The sequence below is a fragment of the Podarcis bocagei genome, assembly GCF_964188305.1.
Source record: "Podarcis bocagei genome assembly, chromosome: 8".
Lineage (NCBI taxonomy): Eukaryota > Metazoa > Chordata > Lepidosauria > Squamata > Lacertidae > Podarcis > Podarcis bocagei.
Window position 1 is genome coordinate 8,833,529 of NC_138133.1, and position 25,319 is coordinate 8,858,847.

At 44.4% G+C, this 25,319-nt stretch overlaps 1 protein-coding gene and 1 long non-coding RNA gene across 3 annotated transcripts in view; one reads left to right on the top strand and one right to left on the bottom strand.

Annotated features, from left to right (window-relative positions):
• ADAMTS16 (ADAM metallopeptidase with thrombospondin type 1 motif 16) overlaps positions 1-25,319 on the bottom strand; it is a 79,239-nt gene that overhangs the window by 47,330 nt on the left and 6,590 nt on the right. Inside the window, exons 4-11 of one of the 2 annotated variants that reach the window (XM_081206175.1) lie at positions 19,206-19,482; positions 17,527-17,726; positions 15,463-15,546; positions 12,705-12,864; positions 10,217-10,322; positions 9,567-9,704; positions 5,940-6,093; positions 4,986-5,081 (exon numbers count right to left, since the gene is read on the bottom strand). In XM_081206175.1, the coding sequence (XP_081062301.1) occupies positions 4,986-5,081; positions 5,940-6,093; positions 9,567-9,704; positions 10,217-10,322; positions 12,705-12,864; positions 15,463-15,546; positions 17,527-17,726; positions 19,206-19,482 (1,215 nt within the window). Of the gene's footprint in view, positions 1-4,985; positions 5,082-5,939; positions 6,094-9,566; positions 9,705-10,216; positions 10,323-12,704; positions 12,865-15,462; positions 15,547-17,526; positions 17,727-19,201; positions 19,483-25,319 lie in introns of those variants that run through there. The other variant, XM_081206176.1, reaches the window with a different exon arrangement.
• Positions 1,635-4,490, top strand: LOC308594044. Its single transcript, XR_014011260.1, has 3 exons — positions 1,635-1,726; positions 2,556-2,663; positions 4,420-4,490. It is a non-coding gene; the product is annotated as an uncharacterized lncRNA (long non-coding RNA).

A 25,319-nucleotide genomic window follows, 5' to 3' on the forward strand; every position in this document is an offset into this window, starting at 1 on the left:
GCAGCCACAATTTTTTAAATTATCTGAATAGTTTGGTTCCAAAACTCCTATGCAATTGCACAATGCTAGGAGCAGCGAATCAAAGTCCAGGGACGTTTGCCTCCAATTGCCTCTCCCTTCAGAAATACAATGAAAGCTATTTGCAATCCACTGCATGGAGGTTCCCTCACTCATCCACAAAACTAAGTTCCTGGCACATGAAATCAAAAATACCCTTCCTTTCAAAGCCACAAAAGGGAACCCCCCTCTATCGACAAGCCAGTCTGCTACATTCCACACAGGAAGGCAAATGCATTCCCACCAGAATTGAACTATTTGTCCCGGGGATAAATGTGGCTCTCCAGATATTGTCGGACCATCCCTCATTATCGGCTATGCTGGCTGGGGTTGGTGGGAGCTGGAGTCTGACAACGCCACAGGTCCCCCATCCCTGGCACAAAATGTACATGTCTGAGGCAAAGTGGGTGACACCAAGACACAGCAAGGAGATAGGTTCAGGGCAAGTTGCTTCACTTCCAGACATGGCTTGCCTTTGCTCATCAGTCATAATGTGTAACTCATGCATACACCCATACAATCCTGTATGAAGATGTAGGCCTCTCACACCACCACTTTGACTTAGCCAAAATAGGAGTGAGGAATTCAGGAGATTTTGCATCAGTCAACGTTCAGTAGTGACACTGAATGTTCAGCCTGAACACTGAGGTCCAGCTCTGAGGGCCTCCTGGCAGTTTCCTCACTGCGAGAAGTGAGGTTACAGGGAACCAGGCAGAGGGCCTTCTTGGCAGTGGCGCTTGCCCTGTGGAATGCCCTCCTATCAGATGTCAAGGAAATAAACAACTGCAGTGGTACTTCCAGTTGTGGACGGGATATGTTCCGGAGCTCTGGTCAGATCCTGAGGTTTCCGCAAGCATAGGGACCGCTTCTGCACATGCACGCACAGCGGCAGACTGCTTCTGTGCATGCGCGTGGTGCGAAACACGGGTTTGCCACTTTCACAACCTGAAGTTTACGTTACCCAAGAGTAACATAAGCCAAGGTGCTACTGTATCTGACTTTTAGAAGACATCTGAAGGCAACCCTGTTTAGGGAAGTTTTTAATGCTTGGTGTTTTATCATGCATTTAATATTCTGTTGGGAGCTGCCCAGAGTGGCTGGGCAAACCCAGGCACACGGGTGGGGTATAAATAATAAAATTATATTATTATTATCATTATCATCATCATCTTCATCATCATTACTATGAGGTGGCCTGGTAGAGCGAGCAGGGGGAGGCGAGCCATGAATGGGGAAATGAAATCCATTGGTTTTACTCACTATACCCAACATGCAAAACGGCCTTTCTAAATTTCAGCAGGACTCGCACCTGTAACTGACTCTGTACTCTTCATATGTAAAATATAAGATGAAGAAAGACTGAGAAAGCTTGCTAATATAAGTTTGCCATGAATGCCTTCTGTGTAGCACATGCACCCTGATCCAGAGATGGTAATCCATGGGCGGAAGCAGGATTCTGTGCATGGATCAGAGATGGTGAGCATGTTTCAGGAGCACAGCTTTATGCAGGCATTTTCCGTTATGGCCAATCTGTGCATTCCGGTTAGGGAAGTATATTAGAATGTTCATCCGTTTGAAAGTACTACAGTTCTGATATGTAACTTCTGTATTTGGATGAACGCACAAGCCTGCTTCTGTCTGTGAATTACCTTTACTGGACCAGGCACTGGTATTCTTACATTTCAAAGTACAGTGGTGCCTCGCAAGACGAAATTAATTCGTTTCGCGAGTTTTTTTGTCTAGCGAATTTTTCGTCTTGCGAAGCACGGTGTCGGAAAAGTTTTGGAAAAGCTTCAAAAATCACCAAAAACCTCAAAAAAGCCTACCACACCGCGTTCAATGAGTTTCTCCTCGAAGTCAAGTCGCAACTTATTAACGGTGTTAAGAAAAAGGAAACAAACTTGCAAGACGTTTTAGTCTTGCGAAGCAAGCCCATAGGGAAATTCGTCTTGCGAAGCAGCTCAAAAACCGCAAAACCCTTTCGTCTAGTGAGTTTTTCGTCTTGCGAGGCATTCGTCTTGCGGGGCACCACTGTAACTATCCACAGTCACCTCATTAGATTTCTCTGTTATTGTTATGGATTAATCTCAGGCATGGCCCCCTTTTGCTTTGAGAATGAGTTACGATTTACGGCAAGTGAAACTTTAGAAACTGAAAGTAGGAGAGTGCAGCAAGGGAAGCAAATGGACTGTACATAGTATACCATCTGATTTATAGGTGAAGTAATCTATTTGAGATTAATTGTCCCTGCCTGTTATTCTTGGACAAAAATAAAATGAAAACTGCACCCACCACTTCTCTTGGGACTGTCAGTCAGGATTACACCCAATTTAACCTAAAAGCACATGTTCACTTTGATGTGAAGATCTTAAACTGTGTCTGTCTGCATTCATCTTGACAAGTGCTTTGTGTATGATATCCTTAAAATCTAGTCTGGAGTCAAATGACTCAACAGTTCAGTTTGGAAAAGGAGAGTGATATGATATTTCTTCTTCTAGGAACTGGAGCTATCCCTCCTTCGAGTCATCGCTAAAGAGATCAACTACGTTAATCTGTTTGGATTAGTGGATTATCTGGAGCCCTTTCTCACCTCTTTATGGAAACATGTAAGCCACACAAAGCCCATCAAAAATGCGAAGAGGGGAGACAAAAAATCCCTGCATCACCAGGTCCACATTGCTCTTCCTCTCCATAGGGGAGTGTGGCAAGAGGTGGTGGCAGTTTTGCAGCAGGGCCAAATTAAATATGGCACCATTTGTGCAATTAGCACTGGCATGAATTTACACTAAAATTAGCAACTCTATGAATAGTGGCAAACCTAGACAGCATCTTAAAAAGCAGAGACATCACCTTGCCAACAAAGGTCCGTACAGTTAAAGCTATGGTTTTCCCAGTAGTGGTGCATGGAAGTGAGAGCTGGACCATAAAGAAGGCTGATTGCCGAAAAAATTGATGCTTTTGAATTATGGTGCTGAAGGAGACTCTTGAGAGTCCCATGGACTGCAAGAAGAACAAACCTATCCATTCTGAAGGAAATCAGCCCTGAGTGCTCACTGGAAGGACAGATCCTGAAGCTGAGGCTCCAATACTTTGGCCACCTCATGAGAAGAGAAGACTCCCTGGAAAAGACCCTGATGTTGGGAAAGATGGAGGGCACAAGGAGAAGGGGACGACAGAGGACGAGATGGCTGGACAGTGTTATCGAAGCTACCAGCATGAGTTTGACCAAACTGCGGGAGGTAGCGGAAGACAGAAGTGCCTGGCATGCTCTGGTCCATGGGGTCTCGAAGAGTTGGACACGACTAAATGACTAAACAACAACAAATGAATAGTGGTTTTTTTTAAAGTGTCAAGATTATGGTGAGGGAGGGAGGTGACCTCCAACCCTTTGCTCCCCACTATAGACCTACGCTGAATCGTGTCTCCCAGATTTCCTCGAATAAGACTACAAATGGGGCACCCTTCTAGTGCAAACAGTAGTGCTTAAGCCCCCTTCCCTTCTCCATCAGGGTGCCAACCTGTATCTCACATTAACACTTAAAAAGCACAACACAATTGCTAATTAATACAGAATGAATGGGGGGGGGGGTTAATTTGGAAAGAAAATTAACCCTCAGAGTTAATAGCATGGCCACCTTGTGTTACTAAAATGTAAAAGTGGCCCTCACATAATTTGAAGTTTGGACCCCTAGTGACTAAGTGGTGTTACTAAATGAATAGCTTAGTAGATCATACTCTCAGGAGATTGGGAGGGTAGAGAAGGAATGAGGAGGCAGAAACAGTACAGGGTATGGAAGAGAGTTTTCCTTGTGGTGTGGCTGCCATCAAAATGGTGGTTGAATGCCTGAAGCTCCACCTGGGGTTAAGGGGGTGGTCAAATGTTTCCCCCCAAGTGAACCCATGCAATTATATGGGAGGTACCCACGCTAATGCATTATCTCTAGGACACAGTGATGCTAATGTGCTCCTCCCCCCCAGTAATCTATTGGATCCTTTTCAGTAGATAAAACATTTTCACAGTAGTGGGGAATCCTGATTTTTAATGGCAGCAACATGGCAACAATGAATATTTAAATTGGGCCTTGAAATATTAGAATTACTATTAAGTTCAAACTTGCTTTCGATATGTTGCATGGAATATGAAATGAACAGGAATATGAAACAGCTCTGCAAGAAAAGTAAGGATACCTTTGGGTTTACATATGTGAAAACGGATAACCCTCTTGATAAGATTAGAGGAAATGGGGGTTTCCTAGTAAATTGTGAATTGAAGTTTACTCATTTAATGTACTGCACCTTGTGATGAAAAGGTATCAAAGGGCCCTTTATTTTTCTTTATTGTTACAAGGTTTTTTTTAACAGGTGTATTTTGCAACATGTCATTGATGCAATAACAGCGCGTTCGTGTTGGATGTATACTTGATCACCCACCCACCATTCCCCTTTACTAGCTGCTATGTGATGCTTTTGCAATAGAGAGGCACTCCTGCACAGCAAAAGCAAGGCAAAAAAATAAAATAAACCAGAGCATTTCAGATATAAAATGTTACAGGATTTCAGCAGGCAATTACCTGCACTGACTGGAAATGAAGCAGCATGTCTGGCCTGAAACAGAATACTGTTTCCTGGCACCAATGGTGCTGACAGCAGGATGGAGTAAAACCATCCCTGACACCACCATGAGCACAAATCGTTAGGAGCACACTATAAAAGGGATGTCCTGAGAGGCCCGCAGAGAGAACCCCCTTTACTCCAGGGATGAGGAGTCTGCGACCCTCCACCATCCCCAGGTAGCATGGCCAATGGTCAGCGAGGATGGAGGTCACCTGATTTCCCACTCCTGTTCTACTCTCACAATCCCATTCTCTTCTTTCACCATACCAATTCCACACCAAACCATTGCCAAACTAAAAACAAACCTTCCTTACCATGTCATATCCACATGTTGTACCTTCTGCAGCAGGCATGAATTTGGTTTCACATTTTCTGCCGATCCGATGGCACCACAATGCTTTGCAAATATCCTAAATGGGAAAAAATGTCAACAAACTGAAGTCGGCATTTAATTTCTGAATGCATCCACTGTTGCAACTAAAAAAGAGCAAACGCATGCAGTTGATCATGTCCAATGGTCAGTTGACTATGTAATTTTCAGTGGGTAACACCTCCATGTGGAGGTACATTTGACCAAAATTAGGGGCTTCTGTCCACATAATCTCACATCAAAATATCAATCTACTAGATGGCTGAAGCTTGTGCAGTGTAATGGCTAAAGTGCTGCACTATGGTGCAGGGTTCAAACCAGGGTTCAAACCCCCACTAAACCATGAAGCTCACAAGGTGACCTTGGGATAGTCATGGTTGCTCAGCCTAACCTACTCACAGGGTTCTTTTGAGGATTATATTGGGAGGAGAGAACCAGGCACATTACCATTTGAGCTCCTTAGAGTTTGGATTTGATATCCCACTTTATCACTACCCTGAGGAGTCTCAAGGCGGCTAACAATCTCCCCCACAACAAACACTCTGTGAGGTGAGTGAGGCTGAGAGACTTCAGAGAAGTGTGACTGGCCCAAGGTCACCCAGCAGCTGCATGTGGAGGAGCGGGGAAGCGAACCCGGTTCACCAGATTACGAGTCCACTGCTCTTAACCACTACACCACGCTGGCTCTTAGAGGAAAAGGTGGCATATAAATGTAGGACATAAACAACACAGGGCAAACCAAGAAGCTCCTTGAGTTCCTCTGCCATTTGAGATCCAGTCGGTGGTTACTTGGGTGAGGACCTTTTCAGTTACGGCACTCCATAGCACAGGCACATGGTCCTGAGCTCCTTGGATTAAGGGTAGGATAAGTATGTGGTGAAACAAAACAGGCTCTTACTTTTTTGAAGTCCATCATGCACAGCTTGGCTTTCTCACCGAACTGCCACTTGCACTGCGTGGCAGCATCATACAGCTCCCCTGGTAGCTTCTCGGGGTATTTGTACTCATGCACGGGCTTAGGCTGATCAGCAAGACACAAGGACTGAGCAGAGCTGCAAGAGACCCAAACAAGGTGTATTTGGATATGTCAAATGCAGTTTTAAAAGGGACCCGTCTTGCAGCTAGTCAGCTGTGAAACAAGGCAGTTCTAGGTCAGCTATGGACAAGAACGAAAGGATATAGGAATATGGGAGCGTCATACTCTGCTTGAAATGACTAGGTTTGAGATAAAAGAGGTGCAAGGGAATTGTGAGCTGGTATTTGGGGTCTTAGAGAAGCTATTCCTTAAGCTTCCTTGGATGGTCAGCTGCCTGCTCTGACTCTTGAAGGCAAAAGGATTAACTGTTGCCATCTTTTCATACTATTGTTTGAGCTAAGATACTTTGCTGCAGCCTCTGTTCCTCAGCTGAGACCATTTACTGGAGAGGACAGCTGTGTCCTAGGGCTACTGGAAAGCACTGAAGAGACAAACAACATCCTACCAATAACATGTTAGAATTCCTGCTCCATGATTGCAGTCATGGGATTGTTGTCTTTCACATGATGGTGTATGTTTTGACTCCACAGAGTGGGAAGTGACGGAGACAAGATGTTTGTGTTACTTTGTTCTGTGAAGTGGGACTATTGTCCTTTGTTCTTCTCTCTTTGCTGTCTGATGCTAAAGAGAGAGGGAGCCATGTTGCAGTGCTCTGTGTGTAAATAAAGTAGATTAGCCAAAATGCTGAGTTGCTGAGGTCTGTTACACAAGCTGCGCAAACTCTGCGGATCCCTAAGTGTGCCGGTGTCTGTTGACATCGGTTGCTGTGATATTTGGGCTGAAGAAAGCTTTTGACGCTCCCGAACAATCGACCAGGAGGGAGAGAACATGCCAGTCAGGCATGTGTCTCTACCAGGGTCCTACTTGAGTGTAGGACGAGCTCCTAACATAACAACCCTCTCCTCCTGGATGTCACCCCAATGTAATAGGGTGCAGAGGACATCGGTAGCACCTTCAAAGACATGTATTTTCACCCTAGATTTGGGGGTAAAACTTCCTTGGACTACTACTGCTGATGGCAATAAAAGCAGAAAGTTTTGATGTGGTCCTTTCCTGTATCAAAGTAAATGTGTTTTTGTTGCATTACAGGAAGTATTTATTTTTATTTATTTAAAAGCATTTCTAAACCAGTTTTTTTTTTTTTTAAAGAAGAAGGTATGTGAGGAAGAATTTAGGCACAGGCAGAAACTGGAATCCCAGGTTTCCTGTGTGCAAATGAAATTGGCAAAAGAAAACCCCTAAACTGGTGGTATACTCCATCTACTGTTGGGGTTCGACTCCCATCAGCTCCAGCCAGCATGGCCAATGATCAGGGATTAAGGGAACTGTAGTGCAGGAACATTCAGAAGGTATCATTTTGGCTACCCCTCCTTAGACTTTTGAACTGGATGTTCTGATTCTAGATTAATACAAGGACTACAAAACCTGGAATAGAGCTATGTTCTACTATCAGGAACTACAAATAAAACCATTCACAAATCATTCTCAAGGTTTCGAGAACACATCAAGTCTGCCGGACCTGGGTGTGTACATTGTAACTCCCCATTGTAATCAGCACTCAGCAAAATGGTGCCCCACCCCTGTCCCGGCCAAGGAAAAAGGGGGAGTGAAGAACAACATTAGGAACAAAGAGAGAATAGAGCTCCACATTGGGACCCACTGCCCCTGTGGATCCTGCCACCTGAGGTGGTCGCCTCACCTTGCCTAATGGGTGGGCTGGCCCCATTTGATATCTTTTATCATCAGAGCCTCAGCATATCTAATGATACTAGCTGACAATGTGCAGAGGGCTAAACTGTGACTGGAACAGCAATGAAGTTAGCTCTCAACTCTCTGGTGTTCGACAACTTTCTGGTTCAAATCAGACCAGTAGTTTGACTTGCATCTAGTTGTCTTCAATTCTGTGCTGTTGAAAAACAAGATGAGCACATCCTGGGGATATCAGACGCGTGAGTGGCTGAGTCTAACATTAACCCATTCTCCTAAAATAAGTTCCACCATACAGGCATCACTAAATGGGATGAGATCTTCTGCTATTCATAGTGGAAGCACGACAGGACAACGTGGTCAACGCTATTAGCGTGACTGAGAGAAATTTAGCACAGGAGGATTCTGCACGGAACGTCTTAGCATTGCAACACAACATCCATCTAACAAATGACAGAAAAGCAAGTCAACTCAAAAACTCACTGCAAGCTCATTCACTGAATGCTTGCGGTTTTCAGAAAGCTGAGCAGATCCCTGTTACGGGTGCATCTGTTAAGAAATGCCTAGTTATCTACCAGTGCTTCACTCACATGGAAGTTGATTCCATTTTCACAACATTTTCCTATCTGTAAATCCCCACATTATAGTTGAGCATTCACACGATGTAAAAGCCACCTTTGGAACCACAGTAGAATCTAGCACAAGTTTATCACTTATTTCCTTATTAGTTGCAAAAGGGTTTTTAACCCCCTGTAAGCAAATACAGTAAGCCCACAACTTGTGTGGCGGTTATGTTCTGGGGATCATGCCTAAAGCCAAAATCACATATGGTCAAAACACATTGGGTTCAGTGCTGAATAGGATTGCCTAAGTATTTTTCTCCGGAACGCCCACCTTCCTTCCTTCCTTCCTTCCTTCCTTCCTTCCTTCCTTCCTTCCTTCCTTCCTTCCTTCTTTTTGCCAAGCACGTAAAGCTGAATGTGCACAAATTAAATGCATGTAAGTTGTGGGCTTTACTGTAACATGGAAATGAACACTAAATTTGCACCATGTTCCACTATTGTTCCAGATATAGGTTTTACACCATGTGAATGCTCAAATATAATGCAGAACGTAGCAATTAGGAAAACAGAATAAACTGCGATGTGAACGCAGACCCAAGGTAGTGAAATAGTTTGTCGAGAGATACAGGTTCAAATCTCCACGTAGCCACGAAGCTCACTGGGTGATCTTGGGACAGTCACATTCTCTCAGCCTAACCTGCTTCACACGGTTGCTGCGAGGGAAAAATAGGACCATGAGGAGAGAACCATGTATGGTGCCTTGAGCTCAAACCCACAGCCCTGAGATTAAGTTTTGAGGAAATCCTTTATCAAGTGAAGTGTAAATCTTCTTGATTAAAAATTGTTTGTGATAAGCTTTCTGACTGTTATCTTACCGAAGCAAACACTAGTTGGTAAAATGGAGTAGAAAAGTTGACTGGACGCCCCTTGCCCCGAATCCTAGAGGAGGCAGAGCATTAAACATACTCCCTCTAATTTTCATTATGGTCTATATAGTAAGAAAGGCAGCATTCTTGTGACAGTGGGCCCTTGGGTGGTCTTGGGGCCTAGCAAATGTCCAGTCAATCCACCATCCCAAAAGATCTATGAATGTTATCTATCTGCTCTGGTATACTGAGCCACAGGTAAGTTAAAACATCCAGATTTTCCTTTATCAAAAGTGTGGGGGCAGGAAGGAAAGTTTTCAGTGACTCAACTCTCATTTCCACAACATGCATACCTTAGAAATTTGTAGAGATACTGACGGCTACAAGCTGACCAGGAGAAGACCCCATTGTGTCCTGCCAGTGTGGGTGACATGATGTTACCTTCAGACTTTTTGCAAATATTTCCCTCTCCGTCATGGATCATGCCAAAGCTGCAAGAGGAAAAAACGATAACTTGCATTCTTTCTATATAAATACTGCCTAATAATACCAGCACTCTGAACTGCAAATTCGTAAGAGAGCTTTCTCGGTTGTGCACCATTTTTAATCCTGACAAGTTTTTAGAAAAAACTATCAATAATTTTTAAGGACTCTTTTGAAAAGTATTCCTGCTGAATATTTTTACCCAATATGATGCTTCTCCTAGGGTGATAGTCCCAGTCATTGTTCCAGCCCCCAAAGCCATAGAATCTGAACTCTGAAACGCTGACCAGATGAAACATGAAGGCAAACAAGCAGACCTAAATTACGATATGTTTGTTTGGAAGATCGTATCACAGTTTGAATTCTAACCACAGTTTGCTCAAACAGTCATTTGGCTTGTCACCAGATATTTAACCGAAGCACAATGAATTTCTACTTCACCTGTTAGAAAGGATGCTGGAAAACAAACAAACAAACAAATATTTAGTATCTCTTTCCAAAGATATGCATACAAACTTACTTGTGTCCAGACTCATGAGCAATAGTAAATGCCAGACCAAGACCAGTATCTTCATTAACTGTGCAGCTGCGATATTTACTGCACATTCCATTTATTGGAGCAAATCCTGGTAAATTAAACGTAAAGGGAGGGGAAACAGCATTCATTAGGAAATGGTCTTTGTGAATGTTAGTTTAACAAATACCAAAAAAGAAAACACAAAAGAACTTGGTCTGTTGGCTTCAAAATGCATTTGCAATACTTGGGTTTTGCAAAGTAGACTGCTGCTGCCACCGTCACACAGCTTCCGTGTTGTTATACGAATTACAGTGGTGCCTCGCAAGATGAAATTAATTCGTTCCGCGAGTTTTTTCGTCTAGCGAATTTTTCGTCTTGTGAAGCACGGTGTCAGAAAAGTTTTGGAAAAGCTTCAAAAATCACCAAAAACCTCAAAAAAGGCTACCACACCGCGTTCTATGAGTTGCTCCTCGAAGTCAAGTCGCAACTGTATTAACGGTGTTAAGAAAAAGGAAACAAACTTGCAAAAAACGCAAGACGTTTTCGTCTTGCGAAGCAAGCCCATAGGGAAATTCGTCTTGTGAAGCAGCTCAAAAACCGCAAAACCCTTTCGTCTAGCGAGTTTTTCGTCTTGCGAGGCATTCGTCTTGCGGGGCACCACTGTAGAAAGGAACTGCTTTCGCTGCTTTTGTGTATCTCAGTGCGCAACTGGATCCCTGCTCTCTCTCTCTCTCCCTCCCACACCCACACCCTGAGCACACCACTAATTCCTGACCAGAGGTATTGGCAGAGCTATTACACTGGATAACAAAATAGAGGCATCGTTCCCCCATCACCTGAATATTGCAAAACCCATGGCAGACATCTGATAGCTTGTGATGGTCGTGTTTAATTCCAGCATTTATCACACTGATGTCCTGCCCTGAGGAATCAAATGGGTATACACTGAGAGGCGGTATGGTTTTGGACTGCAGAACCCCAATTTATTTATTTATATATTCCATTGTTCTCTGAGAAGCTCCAGGAAAACGGGGGTGGAGGTGGGGGTGGGTGGGACAGAAGATCCCTTCTCAACATCAACCCTCAAATTCTATTCCTACAGATGCCCGTTAGTTTGCAACTATTCCACCACTGTTGATATTTGTGGGGCATGGTGGGTAGCATTTCTCAGAGGGCAAGATAGGATAAGGTTACCAGATTTTTTTCAAAGAATCCGGGGACACTTTTTTTTTTGAAAAGAGAAAAAAGGTTATTTTTTAAAAAGAAAATTAAGAAGTAATACAGTGGTGCCTCGCAGGACGAAAAGAATCCGTTCTGTGATTCTCTTCGTCTAGCGGTTTTTTCGTCTTGCGAAGCAAGCACATTGACGGATTAGCGGATTAGTGCTATTAGCGGCTTTTAGCGGCTTTTAGCGGCTTAGAAAAAAGGGGGGAAGGGGAAAAAAACCGCAGGAACTCGCAAGACATTTTCGTCTTGCGAAGCAAGCCCATAGGAGATTCGTTTTGCGAAGCACCTCCAAAATGGAAAACCCTTTCGTCTAAGCGAGTTTTCCATCTTGCGAGGCATTCGTCTTGCGGGGCACTACTGTATCTTCTCTTCTATGGTCTCCTGGGTCCCACGGCCTTCCTCTTGGCCCCGGCCTCCTCTTTTGGAGCGCTAGCCACCGTGGAGTAGGCTAGGGTCGGGCATCGGCTTCACCATGCATCCTTGCCCTCCCAGTGCTCCCCTACCTCTCCTCCTCAGCTGTGGCAGCAGCAGTGGCATGGCAAGGTCGGAGCTCCCCCCTTTTTTCTCTTTCCTCTTTCTTTCTTTTCTTCTCCCCTCCTTCTCCCTGTGTCGGCTCCAAGGTTTTCCTGGCCCCAGAGTGCTGCTGGACAGTCGTCTGGGTGGCCAGGCATTCTCACTCCCAGCTCAATTTGGGTCACATGGGGGGGTGTCAGCGGTTCCCCCAGTTGATGCACTGGGTTTCCCTGGTTCCCCCTTGGCAGTGGCAGCGGCAGCCTCAGCAGTCCAGAGCCAGCCTGGTAGCACAGTTGGCTCTGGCTGGCTTCAGGAGCTGCTCGCTGCCGTGACACCCGCCCTTTTGACTCGCCAGAAGTCTCCATATGACGTGTCCTGTGCCGTTGAACCAATCACGCAACATTCATTCCCTACTAATAAATCTACAACACTTAAACTATAAACCCGGGGACATTAAATGAAATCCGGGGACATTCTGGGGACGGATTTTGTCCGGGGACAGATTTGTAAATCTGGGGACTGTCCCCGGGAAACGGGGATGTCTGGTAACCATAAGATAGTGTCTAGGACCCTTCAGTTGCTAGAGTGTAATCATAGGGCCAATATGTGTTTAGCCGGTTAAGTGTCAAGCCAGAGACTGGATTTTAGGTATTTAGCACCATCAGCAAAATACATTGATTTTGCCAAGGCCTTTAAGAGCAGGGGTTAATGCTTCAGCGATGACCACAGTAGGTTGCCAGCAAGGACTCACCTAGCGTATCACATGGCTCGTTCTTCCAGGAACATATATCTAGGCCGGTAAGCAAAATTGCATGGTCATGGCGGCTCCCATCCTTCCCCATCAGCCCGGACTGCCACTGACAAAAACTACTCAGGGTATGGTCAGCGTGGTGATTGATCACGAGCCCTGGCTGAACAGAAGAGTCAAACAGAAGAAAAAGTCCAATGGGAACCGGGAATGAGATTTAGTTTTGTAGCTGTGGGTGAGTTGATAAAAACAAGCAGGTGTTTAAAGGGAAAGGCACAGTCTCGGAGACTGGCTTGGCCTTACCGCTATGTCCCTGGCCCCCTCACTGAATGGCCGCTTGGCCACAGCTTGCTCGCTCCTTGCACAGATGGTGAGCAGACACAGAGGAAGGGAGGCAGGCAAGGGGCGACCCCAGTGTGGCGTGGCCTGGCACTCCTCTCTGCGGGTGTCAGGGGGATTCGCCCTCCAATTTGCCAGCTGGGCTTCTTCCTTTGTGGGCTGGCAGACGCCACAGTGTGGCCCCACTTGGCTCCTGTGACAAGGGCTGGTGGGGCAGGCTCCGTTCACCTTCTGCAGCCTGCCTGGCATGTGTGCGCACCCTGGGCATTGGCACTACGACGCTTATCTCTCAATCAGAGCAAACCGCAATTTGGGTTTCCCCCCAATTGCCATTTGCCCTGACCTGTCAATCAGTGTTCTTCAGTTGTACCTTGGAAGCCGAATGGAATCTGTTCCGGAAGTCCGTTTGACTTCCAAAACGTTTTGAAACCAAAGCGCAGCTTCTGATTGGCTGCAGGAATCTCCTGCAGCCAATCGGAAGCTGCAGAAGCCCCATCGGATCCGGGTTCCAAAAATAGTTCGCCAATCAGAACAGTCACTTCTGGGTTTGTGGCGTATGGGAGCCAAAACATTCTGGAACTAAGCTGTTTGAAAACCAAAGTACAACTCTATATGCTATATGAACTGTGGTATCCAAATTTGAAATATATTGTACGTCATCATTAAACATAAGCACTGGAGGATAGTATGAATCTTAGCTCTAGGTTCCTCTTTAGAAAAAAACAGCAAGGGAGAGGAACACGGGTTCCAAAATATCAGAAGCAGGTTGTAAATATCATTTAAAATAAATCGATATTGTATCTGAAGATATTATGATGTTTGTCCAATATTTCTTCCTCCTTTTTACAAAATCTGTTATCCGACATAATAATAGGAACGAAGGATAAAAGTAAAGAAAATCAGCAGAGCCCAATTGGACTAAGAGTACCCAATGGACAGGATTGGGTCCAAAGTGTTCACATAACCTCTACTGACCAAGAAGTAAACTCCATTTGAATTTAACAGAATTTACTTCTGAGTAGGCAAGGTTAGAATTATGCTGTAACTACCTAAAAGCTGCCCTTATAAAATTAACAAGTACTAACTGTTCCTTTAACTCCCTTTGCTGCAAAAGAAAGAATTGTAAGCAGTGGCGCAGTAAGCAACAGATTTACAATTACAGAGCAGCAATTTTTAAGCATAAGATGTAAAGGAAAATTATACCACAGGTGTAAGATCAAAAGATTACTCTCCTTACTCTTTTCATGTTGGACGTGGTCCAAGCACGAAAAGCTAAACATTCAATGTAATTAACCTGTCACTTAAGGAGTCCTGATCGCTCAGCACATAAAATGAAGCATTACATTGCTAGTAGAGCGTTCTACTGCACAGGGGTTTGGAGACAACTCAAAAAGAAAAAAGGAAAGAAGCAAGTAAATGAAGGGAGAGTAGGCTTTCGTGTCCCTGTCAACACAGTTGTAACAGCTGGAATAGTGAGGATCAGGAGCTGTTCTTGTGGGGCTCAATGTAGGAACGATACAGGCTTCTGTATCTCCAAGTATGGAGTTTTTAAGTGCTTCCTTAAGTGGTCAGTTCAGAAGCGTGTTCCAAATCAAATGTGTCTAGTGGAGTTAGGCACACATGGTTGGGGACTGCGAGTGAGCTGAGAGTTCATATTGAACCTCCATTCTTACACACATCATTTCTCCACCATCTCTAACCATCAGTATGGGTCCTGTATACCTGAAGGAGCGTCTCCACCCCCATCGTTCTGCCCGGATACTGAGATCCAGCGCCAAGGGCCTTCTGGCGGTTCCCTTATTGCGAGAAGTGAGGTTACAGGGAACCAGACAGAGGGCCTTCTCGGTAGTGGCCCCCACCCTGTGGAACACCCTCCCTTCAGATGTGAAGGAAATAAGCAGCTATCCTATCTTTAAAAGACATCTGAAGGCAGCCCTGTTTAGGGAAGTTTTTAATATTTAACGCTGTACTGTTTTTAACACTTGATTGGAAGCTGCCCAGAGTGGCTGGGGAAACTCAGCCAGATGGGCGGGGTATAAATAATAAATTATTATTAATTATTATTATTATTATTCTCGTGACACTGTGGTTCACGGTCCACACTAAGAATGAGTTGCTTAGAACTGAGCCAGTTAACAATGCTCACTAAAAACCAACCCCTGATTAGAACTGAGCATGGAGTCAGCACAACTCTCAGCCACGGAGAAAACACTGGGAAATCTGTGCTTGTAAAGGAGAGGGTTGTTGGAAGATGGCGTCATGGCCGCTTGTCAGGTCTTCCACCCTTGCTTCACTCTTGCGAAACCATTTCTGCCATAAGTCTGACAGACTGAACTTTGACAATAATGAGTGGGGGTCTCTAATAGTAAAACGATGTTTAATTATTCAGCTTCAAAGAAAATGGTGCAATATTCGCGGTTACCTGTTCTTCTTCCAAAAGTATCAAGCCAACAACTGCGATATTGATATTTCCTCCAATGGTTCCATCTCTGAACAAAGCAGAAACCTAAGAGGAAATACCAAAAATGAAAGCCGATGAAGCTAATGCAGTACCATCATTTGCCGTGAAAAATTAATTATCTTAATTATTTGATTTATATACCGCTTATATGCCAAAATGAGGCCTAAGCAGTTTATAACTATAAAATCAACAAGTGATCAAAATATACAATGACAAATCCATTGGGCATTAAAAGATGCTTAATTAAAATATATAAGGCAAAAATTTAAAAGGTTTAACACTTAAAACACCAAAACCAGAAGCTCTCTTCAGAGAACCACTTGCCTAAACAGGTATGTCTTCAGGAGCTGGTGGAAGGTCAACACTGAGGGGGCCCCTCATATTTTAGAATTAGGGCTAGAATACAATCTATTGGTTTCATACAAATGCCATGCTGCTATTTCCCGCTTATGGAAAAGTGCTTGGAAATGTGCCCATTAAGCAATATATATATATATATACACACACACACACACACACACACATATATATATATATACACACACACACACACACACACACACACACACACACACACACACACACACATACACACATTACTCTTGTAACTTTGCTTATGTATCTGGCCTATCAATGTTTATGCCACAATATGTTTACCTTTAATGTGCCACAGGAGTCTTTCTTTTTGTTGTTGTTACACGTAACAACAGATTGTTGCAATTCTTTTGGTTTTTTTTTAATGCAGTATAATTTAACCAAGGGATGTGGGTGGCACTGTGAGTTAAACCACAGAGCCTAGGGCTTGCCGATCAGAAGGTCGGCAGTTCGAATCCCCGCGACGGGGTGAGCTCCCGTTGCTTGGTCCCTGCTCCTGCCAACCTAGCAGTTCAAAAGCACGTCAAAGTGCAAGTAGATAACTAGGTACCGCTCCAGCAGGAAGGTAAACGGCGTTTCCGTGCGCTGTTCTGGTTTGCCAGAAGTGGCTTTGTCATGCTGGCCACTTGACCCGGAAGCTGTACGCCGGCTCCCTTGGCCAATAAAGCGAGATGAGCGCCGCAACTCCAGAGTCATCTGTGACTGGACCTAATGGGCAGGGGTCCCTTAACCTTAAATTTAACCAAAGTCGGGTACTTAAACCCTACTGATTTCAAAGGGGGAGTTAGGCACAAGATTGCTACCTGAGCAACAGAACAAAAAGGCACATTAATGGTCAAGGGTGGCCTGGGGCCATTATTTTCTTGTTTTCATTTATAATGTCTGCCACTTCTTTACTTCCTCCTTTTTACAACTATGTCTACATCCTGGATGCCCACACCCTGATAGTGATCAGAAAGCTCTTGATATTGTTCCCTGGATGCATGGATTGTCAGCCTAGCCTCCAACTACTAGAGGCTATGGCTCTTTCTCCAAGACTTTTACACAGCCAAGGGAGGTGGTGTCCCTAGAAGTCAGGCAGCCCATGTAGCTGCTTAAGCTTGCTTCTATAATTGTCCTGGCCCCAAAAGACATGCTCAACACTTTCGCTGCAATCAATGAGTCTTAAACGTGCTCAGTTTTTGCCAGATCATACCCTTACTTCAAAGGAGAAAGAAACCCATACAACATGCATCAAAGTAACCTTCCTCCTGCAAAATCGGTACGTGATTTCAGGGTTGCAGGGCACAAAACAATGTGCAACAAGGGCGACATTTGTGGTTCATTAACTTTTACTTCCATGTTGCACAGATCTCATCGCTCCACTCTCAGGAAAACTAAAGATTAACTAAATCAGACATGCCACAAAGCATTACGGCTATATACACTTTAGCGGCTTGAAACACAGTGAGGTCGTTTCCCCACAACCTGTGTTTGAAGCAGCTGTAAGGGCCAGGGAGAGGGGTGGGGATGCCTCAGTCTCACTCCAGAAAGCATCTGAAGCGGTGAAGAGAGTACAAACTAGTGGCTGGACATGCTTATAAATTGACAATATTAATTTTGAATCTGTATTCATCACCCAACGTGTCTCAAGAAAAAGGACTATCATACCATATTGAGTATAGTCAGGACGTACGTAGTAATATTGTCATGGCCATGGTTTTGCATCATCTTTTTGTCAACCACCACCAAGGTCTCAACATTCAGCTCTTTGCTCTTGTGAGCCTTCATAAGAGATCGCTTGCTTCGCAGTAGATATCTATATTCATCTGGAAGGATGTAAGTGTCTCCATCTGGAGGCTGGGGCATATCTGCAAGACGCAAGACAGGAGATGTCCAAGTAAAACTAAAACTGTATTTTTTCACAGAGTAATGTCAAATCAAAGAGCTAAACATGTGAACAGGATTATACTAGGCTCCCAAAAAGTAACTTCCATGTAGCGGGAAAGAATTATAGCAGAGCATAGCATCCATTTATAAGGCAGAAGAACACCTTGGTGTCTCCACTTAAAGCAGGGGTAGCTAAGTTGTGGTACTTTAGATGGGCTACAATATCCCAAAACTATTGGCCACAGCATAGCTACCTACAGGTTAATGGATCTCCTGTAGCAATGAAAGCCTTGTGCGGAGATCTCAGAGACCCACAGCCCTGGGAAGGGTCAAGTACGTGTGGCAAGAACTTAATACATTTCCAGATGACAGTGTTTACTGATATTTTTAAGCAACTTAACACCACTAAGGTTCTTAACATCCTGCTCCATCCCTTTCTTTCCCTTCTAGTGTTTCATGCACACTGTACAGAACGTTATTAATCATCCCTGTTTGATTTCCCATGTACAGGTGCCACTGGAGAAAAATAGGATGGAGACAGGAACCACACTGCTCCACTCAGGTGCAGGGAACCTTTGGCTCTCCAGATGTTGTTGAACTACAACTTCCATCATCTCTGACCATTGGCCATGCTTGTAGTTCAGCAACAGTTAGACGCCGAAAGGTTCTCCTCACCCCTCACCCGACTCCAGTAAATGTTAGTACCAAACCTGTTAGCTTAGGCAATGTTGCCAGAGGCTGCTGTGCACTACTACACGATCGCTAAGTTTGCAAAATTGTACAAAAACATTTACTTTTTAAGTCCTATTGATTTCAAACTGGTCCATTAAGTACACACCTACGTCTCTCCTGTTTAAATAAATTTATTTATTAAAATATATACTGCTTAATATAATACAAATCTCTAAGTAGCTTACCTTAAAGAATCAAAAACAATGAGACTTAAGGCCTATTTTACTTTGGCTGAATTGTGCCAAAGAGGTTTAGGAAGATACTGGCAAATATTTTGATCTGCACTTAACTAAATGTAACCGTTTTGAAAGACCTTACTAAAAGTTGAAGGACAGAACAAAGAACACAGTGATATGTTCATCCAAATCACCGCTCACACAGTTAGGGAACAAGCACCGTGGTAGAGCTTAGTACCAGTCTTTTGTGTGCTAACTTTAGGAACAAAAAAAGTCAGAAGTGAAACCAGAACATGACAACAGGCTGGGGCTACAGGTGTGATTAGAGAAGACTGTTTTCACAGCTGATGTCAAAGTTGGTTGAGGCAGACAGGAAACACCAACATCCAATGCTTGGGTCCAAAGTGTTCACATAACCTCACTTCCTACCTCTTACTTGCGAAGCTATTTGTTTACTGGAAAGGAACAACTGAACTGCAAATGAACAATCTTAGCAACAGCTATACAGACAGTGGAATTAACTCAGGTGGGGGAAACTGTGTCCTTACATACATTTCTTGCGCCTCCCACAAAAGTGCCGTTTTTGCCGCCGCTCAGAATTGCGATGATGATGGGTCTCTTGAAAAACATGATTGTGAGTATCCACTTCCCTTTGCCTCTCATCATTCACAGTTACCTCATTATCAAATGCCAGCTGAGGCTCAGTAGATCTCTTATACAGTACATGAGGGCGGTGACCGTGAGGAGCAGAGAAGTTGTGTTTAAGTGCAATATTTGGAGGTAGTGGTTTCAGCAAGTAATCAGCTTCCTGCGTCCTTATCAAGCCAGACTAGAAAGACAAAACACAATTAAAAAAGAGAACAGTGGCTTCAGATTGTCCTTCAGAAGATACTCCTTCCTTTTAAATATTTTCCTTTCCCACACTAAGCTCCTAAACAAACCTTAATTTGTACAGCAGGTTTTTTAGACAACAGAGGTCCTTTGTAAACTTAACACTGGCTCCCTACAAATCAGAATCTGAAAACTAAAAAATCATTCTAGGGAGAGGCACATTCCTTTCTCCGGATCAAATCCATCCTCTCCCCTCTCTTCCAAATTTCCTTTGGAATTTTAATAATAATTTAATTAAATCTTAACATTACATATACACCGATGCTAACTGTGCTTGGCAATGCTGGAGTTTTTTTTTGTGTAAACCCAGTGTAACCCCCACGTAAATGGGGGGGGGTACCTGTATATTACATTCTTGGGAGAAGCCAAGACTGGATGCAAGGCTGTTGTTGCTCCGTGTATAGTTCTGTCCTAAGAGAGATTTACTCTATTATTATTATTATTTAAAAAGAATGTCAAGAACACTTCCTAACAGTATGATGCACCAATCCATTTAATCAGGTGTGCCAGCTCGAGGGGGCCAAGGTGTCTCTGGCCCCCTCAATATTTGTCGGAAGGGGGCCAGGTCCTCTCAATGTTGAAGGGGCCTGACACGAGTCACATGTTCATGAAGTCACATGCATTACACATCACGTGTCCCAGCTTCAGTGGGCAGCTCCTCTAGAATGCTCTGCCTCCTCCAAATGTCACACAAACAAAGTGCAACATGAGTAATGTCCCATGCATATTGGGGGCAACCCGGTTTCTTTGCATTTAATATTAAGCACCAGGGATGCGGGTGGTGCTGTGGTCTAAACCACTGAACCTCTTGGGCTTGCCGATCAAAAGGTCGGTGGTTCGAATCCCCACAACAGGGTGAGCTCCCGTTGCTCAGTCCCTGCTCCTGCCAACCTAGCAGTTTGAAAGCACCTCAAAGTGCAGGTAGATAAATAGGTACCGCTCTGGCGGGAAGGTAAACGGCGTTTCCAATGTGTTGCTCTGGTTCGCCAGAAGCAGCTTAGTCATGCTGGCCACATGACCCGGAAGCTGTATGCCGGCTCCCTTGGCCAATAAAGCGAGATGAGCGCCGCAACCCCAGAGTCGTCCGCGACTGGACTTAATGGTCAGGGGGTCCCTTTACCTTTACCAGGGAAATTGTAGCAACCAATTCATACAGAGATTCTAAAATGGAATTCGTCACAGCACTAGAAACCCTACCAAAGGAAACAATTTTAATTTGGCAAAGCCAGAGGCTGGGTGAGCTAATAGTCTTTCCCACCACTATGATTTTATATTTCCTACTATAAGGCCAAGGGCTCATTTGCCCTCTGGGTCAAGCATGTAGTAGATCTCTGGGTCTCCAAAGGCTACCTCTGAAGGAACACCTCCTATGTGTTATTGTGTTGTCATATCAACTTACAAAACACCGCACAAAGGATTGCAGAGTGCTGTACTTACTAGCGTTTTTTAAAAAACTTCCCAGAGCATGGTAGCATGGAGGAAATCAGGGTAAAAGTAGAAAGTTTCATATCTGGGCGGGGGGAGGGGGGAGAACTAAATCAGGAACATTTAACTGGTGTTTGGGCCTTAAACCCATATTTCATCTGGAACAATTTTGAGAAAGGGCACAGGGATTCCTATATCCCCATTGGTTCTGGAAATGACACAGCAGATGAGTAGCTGCAGACAAGGGCTTATCCACACTTTCCAGGCACAGTTAACGCTTTAAAGCTTTGTGTATGAGTGCTCTCTCTTTCTCTCCCCCCCAAGCCTTCCCTGCCAAAACCTGCTCTTTACTGCTGAATTGGAGCAAATGGCAATACGCAGAAAACACAACTTGCTGTTTGTTGTGCTTCAGCTTTAAAAAGCATGTTTTTGTGGGGAAAGTTCTTATATATATTTATTTTTATTTATGATTTTCAGTTTTATACATTTCAATAACTTTACAATCATTTTAACATTTCAAAACTTGACTTCCTTGCCTCTCTTTCTGCGGTACCTTAAATTTACTTTTTAAAATATTTTCTGCATATTTGCTCATCTACTTTAAATATATACTCTAATAAAACTGCACGTTATTACAATAATCCTGCCAATGCTCTTTGTGGGGAAAGTTCTGGGGTGAAAAAAACCTGTGCAGCACAGAAAAAAACCAGCACAGACCTGTGCCCAGAAAGAGTGGGGCAAAAGTTAAGTTTGAGTCAATTGGAATGAATTTACTACTGATTTCGTCAAAGCTTTTCAGAGCGGAACCAAAGGGTTCAGCTCATCCTTAATCCCAGCAAGATGAGAGAAAATCACGAATGACTGCTGGAAGCCAATTAACCCAGATATGCAAGATAAAAAATGATAGGTTATAGTTTGGGGAGTTGGGCATAAAGGCGGATGCCATAGCCACCTGGCCAATATAGTGCTTCATGAGCATAATAAACAACACAACTGTATATAATTACTGCTTCTTAGAGGTCCAAATGCTAAGTGCTGAATACATCAAGGAAGTGTGTGTTTTGCTCAGTGCTAGAGAAGATCCAAATAATTTCAGAAAGAGAGCAGCCTTCATTGCTAACAATTAATTTCCCAACTTCTCAATTGTCAGGGAACTGACATCGGAGCGAGAGGCGAAGGGGAGGCTCCCAGATGATGCTGGCGAAGGACCCAGCAGCAGGGGGAGAAACAGCTCAGTAGAGGGGGAAGCCAATCAGCGCAACACCAGGGATAAAGGGGGGCAGACGGGGGAATTGGAGAGAGGGCTCCAGGACTCTTCACTGGACATCAGTGAGGAGAGCCCAGGTCCTCCGCTACCCACGCCTTCCCTGCGCAGAAGACTCCCACGCAGTGAGAGGAGGAGGAGACTGGGTGTCAAACAACTTTTATGTTGGAAGAGGTTCAAGAAACGCCCACTGACGGATTCTGCCAGTGACTGAGGCAGCCACGATGAGAAGGGGCTGTGCAGTCAGAAAGGTTTAACAAGCCAAATTAACCGAGAAAGGCACCAGTTTACGCACGAGTAACTCATACCTATTACATCAATGCAACATTTTTTTCTTTTCTCTGTGCAGTTTGCAAGCTTGCTTAATACTTGGTAATTTTTGGAAGCTGTTACACTAGTGCTGCTGTTCATTTATTTCTCTTATGCTCCTACACAGCTACCTATATATTTAGGTGGTGTGCAAAATGTGTTGACTCAAGTATCATGCGATGACTTGCACATATGGCTGTGCCATCAAAGGTTAAGGTAAAGGGACCCTGACCATTAGGTCCAGTCGTGGACGACTCTAGGGTTGCGCCGCTCATCTCGCTTTATTGGCCGAGGGAGCCGGCGTTTGTCCGCAGACAGCTTCTGGGTCATGTGGCCAGCATGACTAAGCCACTTCAGGCAAACCAGAGCAGTGCACAGAAATGCTGTTTACCTTCCCTCTGGAGTGGTACCTATTTATCTACCTGCACTTTGACATGCTTTTGAACTGCTAGGTTGGTAGGAGCAGGAACCAAGAAAGGGAGCTCACTCCGTTGCGGGGATTCAAACCGCCAACCTTCTGATCGGCAAGCCCTAGGCTCTGTTGTTTAACCCACAGCACCACCCACGTCATCAAAGGTTAGCGACTGCCAAAAAGTCCTATTACTCAGACTAGGAGAAGCTCATCAAGCTAGTGGCAGTAAAGGCAGGGAAGAAGACAAACTTTGCTGCTTCCATTTCATCCTCATTGTGCAGAGTCATTTACAGTCTGGCCCAGAACCAACAGCAGCTCACTGTGGCTTGTTCACAAAACATTTTGAGGGGGGAAAAATGCTTGCATCCACCAGGATCTTGATTCTGCTGTTACAGCAGCTGAATCTTAAGGGGTGTCCAGAGGTCTACCCATAAGATGGCAGAGGTCAAGCAGTATCCTTCTCAAGGATTGCTTGACCCACAAAACCAGTGGCCTCCACTCTTTCTGCAGCCACTACTTCCCCATCTTCTGCCATCCAAGGATGCTCCCAACTTACCTCAGGATGGAAGGAGACAGGAGTGGCTGCGAGTGCAGCAGAAATTAGAATTGGATCCAGCTCTTGGGCAGAGCTTTATTTTTCCCCTGAGGAGAGCATGGGGAATACATGTCACATCATCCCTAAGGGAAAGTGATGCTGTTCATATCAGTTACCGCAGATGGGGGACTGGGCTGGTGGAAATAGACCAGAATAGCATCATCTTCCCACCAGGGATGCTGTGGTGTGTAGCCTGAGTGCACTCTTTGGTGGGAAAGGAAGCTCTGCAGGGGAGCTGAGACAACCTCTGTCATCAATGGGGCCCCCTTCTCCTACTCTGGGTATGTTGGGAGGATAGCTTGGCCGGGGGGTGGGGGAAGGTGGCAGAGACAACAAGCAGGAGTTCCACTGACCATGACTGATTTATTTATTTAGCTAGTTAATTAGTTTATTTTTTTATATCCTCTCCTTCCTCCATTCCTGAGCATAGGCCAGTTAACAGCACAAGATCATTAAACCAAACATAAAAATATAGTAAAACAGCAGCGAGAAATATCTACTGGGCCACACTCTGAATGCAATGCAGTTCATGATCCAAGTGCCTGGACAAACAGGAATGTCTTCAGCCTGGGTTTTAACATGCCAAGCATAGGGGCAGGACAAATGTCACCTGGAAGAGTTTTGCATTTGCTCAGTTAAGAGGTTCACAAAGGATCCCTTTGAGGAAGCTCCTTCAAAGTAAACGAAGGGATACTTGTGCATCCCTAAATCCCTCTTAGTAATTCTTATGCACTCAACTCAAGCAAGAGTAGCTTTCAGCTGACTGTTTTGCAGCTCCCAGTGACTGGAAAGCAGTGGCTGACGAACAAACCTTGTCCATGAGTATGTGGAGATACTTTAGTCATCCCAACCAAATTATTTGATGGTTACCTCCATGACTGCACATCCCAGCATGATGTCAGCAGGCTTTAATGTAAGCTTTGCAAAATGAATTATCTTCTTTAAGATAGGACCAAGGGCTGATTCCCACATGACACTGTGAGAAGGTTTTGATGATTTGCATGTGTGAACGAACCATAAGGAACTGCTTTATACAGAGTCAGGTAAAAGTCCACCTGGCTTAGAACTCTAACCAATAGCAATTCTCCACATGTGTATTCACGTGAACATGTGATAGAACACTTCAGTAAGTTTTTAGCTAACACCTGAACATCTCTGATTGGAAAAACAGAATTATGAAGTTACAGAAACCGCCTTTGGGTGGAGATGCGCCTTTAGGTCAAACAAGAGAAGATAACATCATCCCTGGCACTCTTGATGAACATCAAATTATTCAGCAGCAAAATATATTCAGTGAAATCATCTCTGCAGAAAATGAATGCCAGCTTCACTGAACTTTCAGTGTTTATGTACAGATCTCCATCCCACGTCGGGTGGGATTCACCCAACAAGGCATATGCAAGGACTTTTGCTTGGGTAATGGGGCTTTCCCCCATGCGCCCCCTACATTTGGAGAACCCCCAGAACAGTGTGTGGCAGGATGCGGTTGTTCCACCCTTAGCCAATATTCTACTCTAAGGGGGCACTTCCAACATGATGGAAGCAGCAAGCTTGTGTTTCAAACTGCCTGAGGACAAAGGGAGCCACAACCAATAATGGCTTCCTGGATTAGCTGTTTCGATGTACATGTATATACCACGTTTGCACAACTTGTGACACACCAGGCTGAATACAGCTCACAATGGCAGAATGAGTGAAGCAGGGATGGAAAGGAACTGAGAGGAAAATGGCAGTTTTAAACAACAGCAGAGGTTTGAGTGAAGCAGGTAT